The sequence below is a fragment of the Hydra vulgaris genome, chromosome 09 (assembly GCF_038396675.1).
Source record: "Hydra vulgaris chromosome 09, alternate assembly HydraT2T_AEP".
Taxonomy (NCBI): domain Eukaryota; kingdom Metazoa; phylum Cnidaria; class Hydrozoa; order Anthoathecata; family Hydridae; genus Hydra; species Hydra vulgaris.
This window is the reverse complement of record NC_088928.1, coordinates 51,340,001-51,355,490: the sequence shown is the minus strand read 5'-3', so window position 1 is coordinate 51,355,490 and position 15,490 is coordinate 51,340,001. Positions and strand designations below refer to the sequence as shown.

The 15,490-nt window shown below is 26.9% G+C and overlaps 1 protein-coding gene across 1 annotated transcript in view; it reads left to right on the top strand.

Moving 5' to 3' along the window:
- LOC100202750 (AP-5 complex subunit mu-1) overlaps positions 1-15,490 on the top strand; it is a 59,597-nt gene that overhangs the window by 8,507 nt on the left and 35,600 nt on the right. Inside the window, exon 2 of the mRNA XM_065806006.1 lies at positions 7,063-7,183. Coding sequence (XP_065662078.1) covers positions 7,063-7,183 — 121 coding nt within the window. The remainder of the gene's footprint in view (positions 1-7,062; positions 7,184-15,490) is intronic.

The window sequence follows — 15,490 nt, the reverse complement described above, 5'->3', positions numbered from 1 at the left end:
TATCTGAAGTGGTATGCTTTGTGTACCCTTAAAAAGGTCCAACAAAAAACCATTGCTGTTTTCAAACATGAAGTTAGAAATGCCCCATAATGGACCCCACTCACGAACAGTAGAAGAAATATGCTGTAACAAATGAATATTATAAGTCATATAATCAATGGCATATATAGCACTAAAATCTGACACAAACACGTGCAATTGATTTTCAGCTCGATCTAGATCTGCATGACTAATACTTTCACTTGAAAATATGTAAATACTTTCCACTAGTAACAAAAAATGATTATAATAAACTTGTGGCAGAACACCATGTAAAACAAATGAAGAATAAAATAACAACCAGTTACGCCATTCTGAGGCTTTCCACTGTGCTCTTTCATGTAAAGATCTTGGTGCTCTTGTAATATTACTTGGTGGTTTTATTTTTAGCATCATTTTATTCATAGTGCTAATTTTATTGCCAAAATACCATGGCTCATTGGTCTTTTCAAACCACAAGACGCTCATGTGTCTTGCAACTCCAAGCAAAACACAGTGCATGTAATCAACAACAAATCCGTCAATTATATTAAAATAAGGAATCAGTAACAATGGACTCGCACCCTTTACACCATTTCTTATAACTCCATTTTCTACAAGATACCTCACATCATCAACAAATCCATCTAAAGTTCTGCTTGGATATAATTGATCATCAAAAACACGTTTTGGAGGTCCACCATTAATGTTATTAATTGCAATACCTGGATTTAAACACCATGCACATCCGTATTTTCCATTAAATTGTTTAATGTTCTGCAAAACACACCTTGCAGCAGAATCACAAGAACATACTAAACAATAAACCTTGCTTAATATATTTTTATTCTGAGATTTACTAAACCACAAAAAACCAGTATTTGCTAATTTTGAACATTCCTCGACAAACACCTTTAAAAAAGTGTTTATTTTTGGCTTAGCACCAAACCATAAACCAGTTAATAACACATGCTTCCTTCGAATATTAAAAGGCAACTCATTAATAACACATTGCAAAGGCCAAATACTTTTTGAAGATGATTTGAAAGCACTTGCTCCATCACAATTCCATGTTAGTGACATATTTATTGTCTGTTGCAATTCTGCAATAGATTTATATGAAAATCCATCATAAATGTCCTCAATGTTTTCGGCATTATATTTACTACGATCAAAACGATACTGAATAAGGTCAAATAAATTACTACTTTTTAACATTTTGCGTAACTGATGTTCAAGTGGCAGCACAATAAAAAAATCTCTATTCAAACTGTTTTGTACATCAGTTTCACAAACTGGACAAACATCAAAATCACTTACAGTGGTACCCAAATATGTACAAGTAGATCATTTATTACAATAGAAATGTTGTTCCAATTTGCCTTGGCAGGCACCAAACATTTTATTAAACAAATATCTAGTTTTTGGTAACAATAAATTAGGTATAAAAATATGCAAAAGGCTGAGCAAATCATCCAAAGCAAGTTTCGTCAAGCTATGCCGCAAAACAAAGGCCATTATAAGTGCGATTGCACTTCCAACTGTAATTGCAGAATCAGGTAACATTTTTTCTTCATACAGAGGATTGTCAAACAAATTACCATGATATTCATTATGGTTTTCACCAGAGTTATCATTATTATCCGATTCACCAGTCTAGACAATACATCATAAAATTAATATATACATACAAATTAATTTTCTTTATTTTTAAATTAATTATACCTATAAATATTATCTATTATAATTTACTTTATAATTATGCATTAACACACAACCATTTGAGTGTTCTATATAAATGTTACCAGCATGCAGGTAACATTTATATAGAAAAAAGCAGAAATGAATATATTTTAATTTATAAATAATAATTATAAGATTCATACCTCTTCCTCATCCAAGCTATCTGCATGGTGTAAAACATCATTTATATTGTCAGTCATACCTTCCTGCTTACAATGTAGTAATTTGAATAAAACGTTTAAGTTAAATGAAAAAAATATTTATGCACAGACTTTTACATATAAAAATGTTACCTGCATGTGAGTAACATTTATATACAAGGCAGTAACAAATAAAGTATAACTAATAAATTGTATTAAAAAAAAAAACTTACCTCTTCGTCTGAGCTATCTTTTTGATGCACAACATCAGTTACATTGTCAGTCAAACCTGCCTGCTTTAATGTAGTAATTTAAATAAAATCATAAAGTTAAAAAAAAAAGATTTATGCACATATATAAATGTAATCTGCATGTTGGTAACATTTATATAGAACAAGACAGGAACAGAATAATTATTACTTATAGATGGAAATTAAAAAAAGCTTACTTCTTCTTCGTCTGAACTATCTGAAGGTTGTAAAATATTATTTCCATCACCAGTCAAACCTGCCTGCTTATAATGCAAGAATTTAGATAAAATTATAAAGTATAAAATTATAAACACTCACAAAAAAAAAAAGATTTGAAAATCTCTAATCATTTTTTCAGAATCAAATCTCGAATCAAAGTGACACTTCAAATTGATTCAAAGGGCCCTAATAAAAACCTAATATATATAAAAGTTAATGCATAAATTGATTTATTTTTACTTTAGACAAACACTTTTAATTAGTTAAATATAAACAAATAAAAACAACTATACAAAATAAGAATGTATTATTTATATGTTTACATTTGACTGTGAAGTTAAATCTTGGACATCAAATAACTTCCCTTTAAAAACTTTACCTTAGCTTTCCTTCTCCACTCAGTTGTTCTTGGAACATCATTACAAGTTGTATCCCAAAGATAACGCTTATATCTTTTCCGGTTAATTTGTACACAATTCATCATTTTAATTAGACAGCTTTTAAATTATTTGAAAAAATATTAAGTTCATATAAAACCAACAATGTCATAAATGATACAAATGATGTATAGCATTATTTATATTGCCACTCAAACCTTTCTGCTTATAATGAAGTAATTTAAATAAAATAATAAAGTAAAATTTAAAAAGTTTTCACAAACTATTACATAATTCACATATTATAATAATTCTATTAATAATAAAATCAAACTAAAATCTTTTCAAACAGAAATCGATGGGTTTGTTGATAATTTGTACCTTTCGGTGTAATTTCTTTTGCATTATCATATGTAACATATGATAATGCAAAAGAAATTACACCGAAAAATACAAATTATCAACAAACCCATCAATTTCTTATTGAAGAGATTTTAGCTTGATTTTCATGATTTAATTCGTGTTTGATATATAAGACTTCTTTTCTTATGCTTATCAAACTTTAATAATGAAAACTATTTTACTTTCCATGATTAAACTCAATATACGACATCTTTAAAAATTTTAATTGCGCATTTGTAAAACCCAAGGTGCTATGCATATTTCCATGGAAAAACCATAGAATTCCATGGAATTTTCATAGAATTCTACGGAATTCCATGGAAAACCCATGGAATTCCATGGATTATTTCCGTAGGGGTTCAAGTGAAGCTATTTTTAAAAAAAGTCTTCCTTATCAATAAACTTTGTAAAAATCTGGATACGATTGTGAACTTGCATACCATCCAATTATAAAACTAGCACATAACAATCATAAATGCAAGATAATTTGGTAAAATCCTCCCTTCAGTGTAAATGTTATAATAAAAATAGGCATGGAGTTATCTTGAAATATGGCAATATATAATATATATATATATATATATATATATATATATATATATATATATATATATATATATATATATATATATATATATATATATATATATATTATATTGCCTTTTTTTTGAGGTCACTGTAAGCAGATAGTTCATCAAAATCTTCAGCGCGGAACAATTGACTGCTGAACCAATGGTTGGCCCATGAACAGATTTTATGTAGTTTGTTCCAGGTTTCAAAGATCAGAATAAACGCAAGATTGGCTAGAATGGGATCAGAGTTCCAGCATGCATTGTTGATGTTTAGAATCTGTTGAAACATCACAAAGGTAATCTCGTTCCTCTCAGTGTGGTAATGGAAGACACAATTTAAGTGGTAGAGAACCTACATGTCATCTCTCCAGTCTCCTTGATCTCAGTTTTACCGTTGTAGAAAGCAGCTTTCAATTACCATAATTACTCACCAAATCTAGCACAAAGAGGTACTCAATGTTTTGTGATTCAGTTGACCCTAGGAGCTCATTGTTAATGTCAATGTGAAGAATGCGATCCAAGGCATGGTGTTGCAACTGATGAACTTGAGTTAGTGGTAACCTTGCTTATTGAATATTTGGTGCTGCCAAACAATGCCTCGTTTCTTGTTTGTATATATGCATTAGGTTATGTTTTCTTGTGCTTGTTGATGCTACATTCTCACTATCCCAGAGGCTGTCTTTGCTGTTGTTGGTTGAGTCAGAGTCCCTTCTTCCTTATGACCAATCAAGTGCCACTGAGCTGACAAGTGTTGACACAGTCGCTTTCATCACCTTCTTTTGCTTAGATGTGTGGATTTTTTGTGCATCCATTTGCTTTTCGCCTTAGTTATGTCAAACAGTTCATTTAATGCATCAAAGTTTTGTTTCTTTCTACAGCGCTCATAGTCTTTCAGAAGTTTTGCTAGTTTTGCACAAATGGCTTGATCAGATACATTTGGGAAGTTCAATATTTTGCTCCATAGGACTTTGAGCTCCACAGCATTTAAACTGATCTCCTTTTTTTTTTTAAGTGGATTCAAGAAAAGAACCCAATACTATGTTTTTCCTGGAACATGGGATTCTATTCACTTAAGTATGCACAAGAAATTGCCATGCTGTCTTGTGAACAAGAAAACCTGGACAAAGTCATTGTCCAGGTTTCCTTGTTCTTCTTTGTGTTAAAAGAACTCTTATTGAACTAAATATTGTCTTCCTTACATCATCGTGGTGTCACTGTCTGGTTGGACAGCACGCATCGTTCTACGTTATTCTTGAGACTTATAAACAATTCTCTAGTACATAAATTATTGCACAAGTCAGTTTGATGACTTATAATGTGTATATATAAATATTATTAATACAGTTATATAATATGCTAAAATGGCTTACATTACATTTCAAATTGGTTTGTGCATGACCTTTTTCAATGTTTCATTGAAAAAATGTCATTTTAGTCATTAATAGGCAAACGTTCATCCATTAGCTACAGGAAATGCTACAGGAAATAATTTTTAAAAAAATAATTTAAAAAGTTCATCATCCTAATACATATATATATATATATATATATATATATATATATATATATATATATATATATATATATATATATATATATATATATATATATATATATATATATATATATAAATGTGTATATATATATATATATATATATATATATATATATATATATATATATATATATATATATATATATATATATATATATATATATGTATATATATATATAAATGTATATATATATAAATATATAAATAGTAGTATAAATATATATAATATATAAATATATATATAGTAGTATAAATATATATATAGTAGTAGCCATAAATTTAAATCCATCACAAATGTCGAAATTATTTAAAGCTTTTGTTAAAATAATGCAACAATACACTAGAAATATTTTTTTCTGTTTATAGTAATATAGTTACTGCTTCTGCAATTATCATTGTCAATCAATACCCAATAGTATATTCTCTGTTTTTGAGGACCACCTCAATTCTTGCCAACATACTTCTGAACAATATTTTACAGTATTCTGCTGAGATTTCATCAATCCAAGATCCATCATATTTTTTGAGATCAATTTTACTTGTTGGTGATCTGTAATCTGTAAATAGTGATCTGTATCTTTCTTTTTCATAAAGTTCCAACAGTTCTCAATTACATTTAAGTCAGGTGAGTTTGAAAGCCAGTCAGCAAGAAATTCATAACAACTGTCTGCAAGCCTCTTCTTTATAAAACATGCTGTGTGACATGGAGCCAAGTCCTGCTGGAACACAGTTACACTGATGTTCATGTGAATTTGAATTTTACTCTCTAGAACTTTTTATACTCTGCTGCATTAACTTTGACTCCCTTGTCTTTTCAGTCTACATTGTCCATTGACAGTTATCTCACCCCAAACCATTATAGATTGCAGTTGTTTGACTGTTTTGATGGTGCATTTTGGGTCCTAACGCTTTCCTACAGAATGTCTTAGTCCCTGAATTACGAACCTGTTAAAATTTACTTTTATGACTGAACATCACTCTTCCCACCAGCCTGCTGATCTATACTTGTGACTCTTGCAAAAGTTTATGTGTGCCCGAAGTCTTGCTACTAATTTGAAGTCGGTTGATCTTCTAACAGTTCCTGGGGTGATGTCAGTCCTTCACTGTCTTCATTTATTGATATTCAAGCAGATAATGCATGTGAACTGTGAACAATGCCATCTTTTGGCAATTAAGCTTTGTATGCATTTGGTTTTTGTTTATGGTGGCAGTCCTTATAATTTGAGGATGTAGCTATTAGTTTATTAACCTGACATTTTTTGAAAATCAGTTATATCACATTTTTTTACCCATTTTTCCTGTAGAAACAGTAACATACGAACATATTTATCATGAAAAAATCATGTTTCTATTAATCTAATGAAGTAAATTTTAAATGTGAACTGATCATTATCTACTACAGTAGATTGGTCATTATCTACTGGTCATTATCTACTATATATCTAACTGGTCATTATCTACTACATTATCTACTACAATTATCCTTGGAATTCCTTCATGAAATGTGCAAAATAATTGGTGCAGATAAGACCAAAATCAGTCAAAATACAATTTGTACCATTTCAGGCAGGTGAATTTAATTTATGGCTACTACTGTATATGAATAATTGAATAATAAAATAAAATATAGAAAAAAACAGTATTGCAATTAAATTAGATATATTAGGAAAAAGTTTGAAATTAGGTTCAAATAACTTGATTTTCAATTATTGAAATATTTGGAAATAAAATAGAATGCAATAACTATCATTTGTTGCATAATAATGATTATTCTAAACTTTTTAGAAAATTTCCTGTTGTTGAATCTAAACATAAACTTGTTCATGGTAGTATGTATTTACAGATACCAACAAATATTGCTACCTTAGTGATGAGAGAATTAAACGAAAACCAAGAAAAAAGCTTGGTAATGTTGTTTTAATTTTTGTGTCTTTGTTTTTTGAATATAATAATTCTTTCCTAACCAAACTCTTAGTTGATTTAGCTAATTTTATTTGTTATTTTTTAAGTGATTACTTGATTTGTTGAACAATTAGTTTTACTTATGTACCTATGATTATAGTAAAAATTCCAATGAGGTTAAACACAGCCAAGAGAAAGTCTTTTTGAAAAAAGATTTCAAATCTTATTCAATAATTATGAAGTGTTGACCACTTTTGAGAAAAAAAGTTTAAAAAGCAGTTGAACATTTATAGCTTTAGAAAGCTCATCTAAGTCTAAAAGAAAACTGGGTTATCATATAATTAAACAACTATTTAAAAGACCAAGCTGAAAATATTGAAATTAACAATGTCTTGCCAAAATATTTTGCATTCACTAAAACAATTCATAGATAACTCCATGGAATTTTTTTTATATTTAAAATTTCTAGTTTTAAATATGAGAAGACACCAAAGTACATAGGAAAACAAGAAGGCAGATTTTATAGGATTGCACTGAAACCATTTAGTACAAGATTACAGTAAAAGCAAAAGAGTTATGTGATAAACACTAGAATTTATTTAACCAGACATTGTGTCATGTGTTTTTTCATAGCAAAGTATTTTATTGTTTTATGAGGAAGGATGGGAGGCCAGAAGATAATTATTTATATCAAGGATTTGAATTTTATGAATACCATAATAAAATATTTGAGTATATATATACATATATATATATATATATATATATATATATATATGTATGTATGTATGTATGTATGTATGTATGTATGTATGTATGTATGTATGTATGTATGTATGTATGTATGTATGTATATTCAAAATAAACTAATTCATACATAGTGTTATTAAGATTTTTCATCATAGTTTTTGTTGAACAAAAAAAAAAATGGTGCATTTAAAAAAAAACGATTTTGTATTTGCGGGCAAGCGCAAAATTGCTGGTAAAGCAAAGAATACTAGTTTATGTATATGCGTATATATATGTACACTAGACCAGTTCAAAAAAAATATTTTTTAATAATTAAGTGGCTAGATGTTTAAATGTTGTTAATTGATGAAAAAAAGTAAATCATTAAAGTTTCAAAGCATTATTCCAATAATTAGTAACAGCTCAATTAAGTTTACTTTTCAATGGAGTTCTAAAATTTAAAAAAAAAAGTTCCTTAAAAGTAGGTCAACCTGGTACTCAAAAGAAGCAAAATAATATATAAATTTCAAAAATAATAATTGTTTTATAAAAAATATATTAAAAAATTTTCATTTTTAATAAAAACTTGTGAAAATGTACTTTTTTTATTTCTAGTTAAAAAACTAAAGTTTTTTGTGCAATTAAATCTAAAATAATAATTGTAGTATGAAATTATCAAATTTTTTTGTAATTTTCATATAATTTCGCTACGTTTAAGACCCAACATGACATACTTTTGAAGAACTTCTTTTTTCAAAATAATAGGGACCTGTTAAAAAGTAAAATTGAACTGTCCCTAAAACACATTATTTAAGTTTTCCTGACCACAAACCACATCAGATCAAAGGGTAGCCCAAATAAAGTTTCATATAAAAAAAATAAATGAAAAAATATTTTTTTTATATACAATTTTGAAATGGTCTACATGTATATATGTACACATATATACATATATACATATATATATATATATATATATATATATATATATATATATATATATATATATATATATATATATATATATATATATATATATATATATATATATATATATACATATATATATATATATATACATGTAGACAATTTTTGAGTATATATATATATATATATATATATATATATATATATATATATATATATATATATATATATATATACACTCAAAAATTCATGGGCGCCTGTGGCACCCATTTTTAGCAACGTTTTACATGTAGATGACAATTATTTTGAGAAGTGAAGTGAAGCCAGTGAAGGCAAATAAATCTTATATATATTATGCATACCGAATGAGTAAAAAAGAATTAAAATTTAAATGACTTAAAACAAATGTTAAATATTAAAAAATTTTAAGTTAAAATATTTCATTCAAGAATTTCTTTAAAAACTTAAAATCCCCTCCTCCCCCCTTGTTTTTTTGTTTTCAGCAAAAGCTTTATATCTCAAAACTAAAAAAAAAAATCAGTGAAAATCGGTCTTAAAATCATCAGTCATCAATGAAAACAAAAACTTTCAGTGTAAACAGGCTTTAAAAATCATCGACCTGGTAAATCTCGATTCAGCATATTAAATCCTATATAAATTATGCTAAAACAGCTGTTTGAAAATGTGCATTTGACTGCAAGCCACGCTAGAATTTAATAGTTTAAGGGCATTTTGTAAAAAATATTAGTTCGGATTTATAAACTAAACTTTTTTATAAAAAATACTTATATTAAAATCATAAAAATATTCCCACTCCCCATTTTATAATCCCAACCCCCCCCCCCCCCCCTTTTATTAGATCTAGACTAAAATTCACAAACACCCCCAACCCCCTTCTTTTTACTCCCCCCCCCCTTGTATTAAGGACTCGAGAGTAAGAGCATTAATGACAACGCATTCCTTTAAAAGCAAGACATGTTACGTGCATTTATGTCATTTATTAACTGAATTACTTAACTATTTATTAACCCCTGTGTCTTTTATTATATTAATATTTATTATTATTAATTTATTAGCATCAATTAGTTAATTAATAGAAAAATATATTATTTAAAAAAAAAATTTGACTCTATTAGGAATTGAACCTGGAGCGCATTTTGCATGATTTTATACTTTTATTATAAGCTGAATGAGCGTTGCTAATCACACTTGGAAGTTTTGAATATGCCATTTACAAGAATGTTTTATTCCTGGATTCATGAGATAAAACTTAGTTTATAAAAGAAAAAAATAGTATTTTAGGTGGGCAATTTATTTGTAGAATCATACAATTGCATCTTACATCTAATCATCTAAATTTTCAAACAATTTACATATTACTCTAATCGGCGCCAAGTTGACTCAAAAAGGCAGTTTACAAGAGATCTTCCATTTTAGAAAGGCGATACTTTATTCTGTTGCTCAATTTCTCAAGATTATCAGCTTTCCAATTATTCTAATACACTTTTCCTTTGAGAATACTCAAAAAGTCCTCAATCGGACAACATTCAGGCACATTTGCAGGGTTATCTTCTCTTTTGACAAAAATGATCTTTTTCTCATTCATGTAGTTTTGTACAGATTTTGCGTAATGAGGCGATGCCAGATCAGGCCAAAATATGTATTGGCCTACAGAATGATGCTTTTTGATAAATGGAATTAGTTTGTTCTTGATACAGTCATTTTTATAGACTTCTTGGTTGATTGCAAAGCCACTTTCTCTGAATATTGGCTTTCTCTGAATAATTATTTAATTATTTAGAATAATTAAATAATTATTTAGAGATTCCATTATCGGAAAAGCAAATCCAAAAGAGTAATTTCTTTTTTTGGAGTTGAATTTGACACTTGTTGGTGTTTGAGAAAAATCACTTGAATAATGAAAATTGAAGTACAACTTGTCAAGGATCCACAATTTATTGGCAGAAATTCTATACAGCTGACTGAACTTTGTTTGAATTGTCTCTATTTGATCAAAAGTTCTCAATGGAATCTTCTTCTTCATCTTTAGCCTGATTAAGGACTTTGTTTTTAATGTTTTGTTGATATATACTTGGATGCACTTAAATTTCCGAGCTGCTTGTATTTGCAATATGCCATCTTTATGGTCAAACATTGTTTTAAGTCTTTTGATGTTCCTTTTTGGCATTATTTTAATAATTCTACCACTTCCAGGGACTCTCTGGTACCCAGAATTATTTTCAGCACGCCAAATAATGGTATAGATGTTGCTAATAGGAGTTTTTTGAGCAAGAAAGTGTTAAACTGTAAACATTTTCCCTTTAGATAGATTTTTTAAATGGAAGCTGTTCAAACGTTCTCAACGGGTTTCTTATTTTTCTTTCATTTTTCTCTGTAACGAAAAATTATTTTAATTCAAAATAAAACAAGTTTTGTAAAGATTTGAAAATGCTACAAACTAGGTAAGATTGCGACCATAATTAATATAAAGTATGTTACATAACTTTGTCTTCGAAGTCATTACCATTTTTTTAGTTATAACCTTATATATATAAATATATAAGGTTATAACTAAAAAACTTATGTTTATATATATAAATATATACTATATATATATATATATATATATATATATATATATATATATATATATATATATATATATATATATATATATATATATATATATATATATATATATATATATATTAGGGTGCATCCAACGCCCCATACATTCAAAAATTGATCTGTCCCTATTCTTAAAACTTTCTATTGGTTCTCACAAGACACCCTGTTAAATTTTTTCAAAATTGAATGAGATTTAGGGGGGCCACATCAAGTCTGAACTTGCAACAAGACCCTAAACAGAAGGAAAAAAAGTTTTTTAAAAAGTATGACATGTTGGGTCTCAAAAGAAGCAAAAATTTATAAAAATTTCAAAAATAACAAAATTTTACACAAGAATTATTATTCTAAGTTTTATTGCATAAAAATTATTATTTTTTAACAAAAAATTAAAAAAAACCTTTTTTTTCATGTTTTTGTCAAAAAAATTTTTCAAGGTATTTTTAACAAAAAAATGATAACTATTTTTGAAATTTTTATAAAGTTTCGCTTCTTTTGAGACCCAACATGACATACTTTTGAAAAACTTTTTTTCCTTCTGTTTAGGGTCTTGTTGCAAGTTTCAGACTTGAGGTGGCCCCCCTAAATCTCATTCAATTTTAAAAAAATTTAACAGGGTGTCTTTTGAGAACCAATAGAAAGTTTTAAGAATAGAGACAGATCATTTTTTAAATGTATGGGGCGTTGGATGCACCCTAATATATATATATATATATATATATATATATATATATATATATATATATATATATATATATATATATATTTATATATAAACATATATATACATATATGTATATATAAGCATATACATGTATATATATAAACATATATACATATATATATATATAAACATATATACATATATACATATATACATATATACATATATATATATATATATATATATATATATATATATATATATATATATATATATATATATATATATATATATATATATATATATATATATATATATATATATGATGGGTGTCGTCTAGCACACAATCTGTAATGGCTGTTTGGAATAACTATGCAGCATTGTATCAACACTTTAATGAATCTTTATGAGATCTAAAACATAATGGAGGAGATAGAGCTCAATACACAGGCCCTAAAAAGAAATTGAGTGACATCAATTTTGTACTAAACATGACAAATGCTAGATGCTTTAATAGAACTAGAACATCTTTCTAAAAAGTTCTACATAGACAAACTTCTTCATCCGAGGTACATTGGTTTATTACCTTAAAATACCATGTATTTCAATCAATGAGAAATCATGCGGGTGAATATTATTCGCAAACACAGCTTACAGCTGAAAAGTTGGAATTTAAAAGTGTCAATCTGCAAATATGTAAAGTTTCAAAAATTAATTAACAATAATTTTTTAGTAATTTAAGTGAAAATCTTGATTCTAGAATGTTTGCAACTAGAGCTGCACATAAATTGTTATTAAGATAAAGAAAATGAACTAAACATAAAAAAATACTATAGTTTGATAAAAAGTTTGCAAATTTTTGATAAACCACAATGGTTTGCAGAACAAGATCCATGCTTTGCAGACAGTGACATTAGACAATTAGCAAAAACTATCAATATATGTGAAAGTTCAGGGATTTTATGACTATTTTGCTACTGGTGGCTGTAATAAAATTCCTAATGATCTTCAGCCTCTGAGCAATGCTGTAAATACCTTGATTGTTTCTACTGATGAATGCGAGCGTTTTTTTCTACTATGAATATAATCTTGTCTTCATTGTGAAACTCTTTGATAATAAAAACCGTGTCGAGTTTAATGTTTATTTTTCTAGAAGGTTCACCAGTTATTAGTTTTGATCCAAAGGATTATGTATTGAAGTGATTTGGAAAAGGACATTGTGATACTAATTTCAGGAATTGTGAAGCCCCAACATTAAAGTCCGTCAATGAAAGTGAAATATTTTGGAAGATATTTTGACAAAAAAAAAGTTGTTTAACTTTTAATATTGGAACACATAAATGAAATTTACATTAATTGTATTAATATACTTACCATTGTTTTTTTATTTTTTAGTGATTCTTGATTTTAAATTTGACTCTTTATTTAACAGTGAAATTCTCTTAAGAATATAATTGTGCCCCCACCTCGCCCCTTCACCCACCCCCAGGTATTTTTACTATAGGCGTTTATGATCCCTTATTTGAGAAAAATTAGAGGTTATAAACATTTGCAGAACAAGTTTTTAGTAAAATTTGTACTGCATGAAAGTAAAACTTGCATGACTTGTTAATACAGGTATGATTGTAAAAAAAAACATTAAAAAACATCTCATTACCTTTTTTTTCCCACCAGGAAATTTAAATTTTATTTAAAGCCAGAAATTATTTAAACAAAAAAAACCTAATGCAAATTTACTATTCACTTATGCATAGTTACATTAACTATACAAATATTACTAGGGGAAAAGTTAAAAAAAAAAAACTAGTAAATTTTAATTAAAAAAGTATTAAACCATTAAACTCATTCTTGAAATAAGAAATATTAACTAATAAAATAAATAGAAAATGAAATACTAAATAAAAAGTATGATATGCATTAGTGTGATACGCCTTATTATAGGAATCAATAGGATTTCATCACTTTGTTCAAGCAACTATTTTTACAACATTTTAACAGAAATTATACTGCTTACTATTTCTACAAAGTTTGTTGTTTTGTTTTTCTGAGCTGCTTTTCTGGGACATCATGCTAAGTAATAATTTTTATAAATTAAAATTTTGTTTAAATATATTGTATTTTTCAATTTTTCTTCTGACTATAGAAGAGGAGTTTAAAAGGTTGATAATTTGCATCAGTTGCTTTATGCCCATATTTACTTTAGTGACCATGACTTTTTAAAATCTTTTGTTTATTAAATTAATAAGTGCAGTATTATCAATTTGTTATGTCACACGATTGTCATTATTTTTAAAACAAAATGAACATTGAACAATTCATAAACAGCAATAGTTTGACAGTTTTTACTATTTTTTTATATCAGTACTATTCCAATATATTTGTGCTTTAATTTTTAAAAATCCAGTTTTTTAAGCAAAGAAAAGAGGAAATGTATATATATATATATATATATATATATATATATATATATATATATATATATATATATATATATATATATATATATATATATATATATATATATATATATATATATATATATATATATGTATATATATATATAGCCATGGTGCAACGGTAGTGCACTTGCCTCAGAAACAAAGGATCCATGGTTCAAACTCCACCTCTGGGCAAGTTTTGCGACATCGGTTTTAAAGGAGGCGTGAACTTCCGATTAAATGCTCATCCGCGGTGCTCTGTGATAAGACCGTAGGGACTTCTTAGGGCACCTAAATAAAATTAAAATAAAAAAATTAATTATATATATTTTATATATATATGTATATACTATATATATATATACTATATATATATACTATATATATATACTATATAATATATACATATATATAGTATATATATATATTTTGACAGCATAGTCTCTTTTGAATATTTTATATTATTATAATATAAATATATTTGGGATTTAAAAGAAAGAAATAAAAATTTTAATTTACAATCGTATTCAAAAATCTGCCCCTGTCTATAATAACATTTCCAAAAAATGTATGCTATGTTTGCAAGAAAAATTTGAAATAATTACTCATTTAAATCAGGAAAATTTATTAAATAAAAAATCTGAATTAATTTCTAAATGTAGGCACGAAAATAAATGCCTCTTAAAAAATTATAAAAACAAATGACCAAATTAAACTATCCCCATTCCAAAGAAATTTATTTAATAATTACTTTCTGTAACTTCCCGTTAACCAAAAAAATATAGTAATTTAAAAAAAATTTTTATAATAATTTATAACTTCTTGTAAAATATTTTTTTCTATAAATTGAATTTTTTTTGAGATTTAGTAACTCTTCCTGATGATCCAGCTGGTGAAACTTCAAGTTGAAGAAAAAAGTTAGATAAGT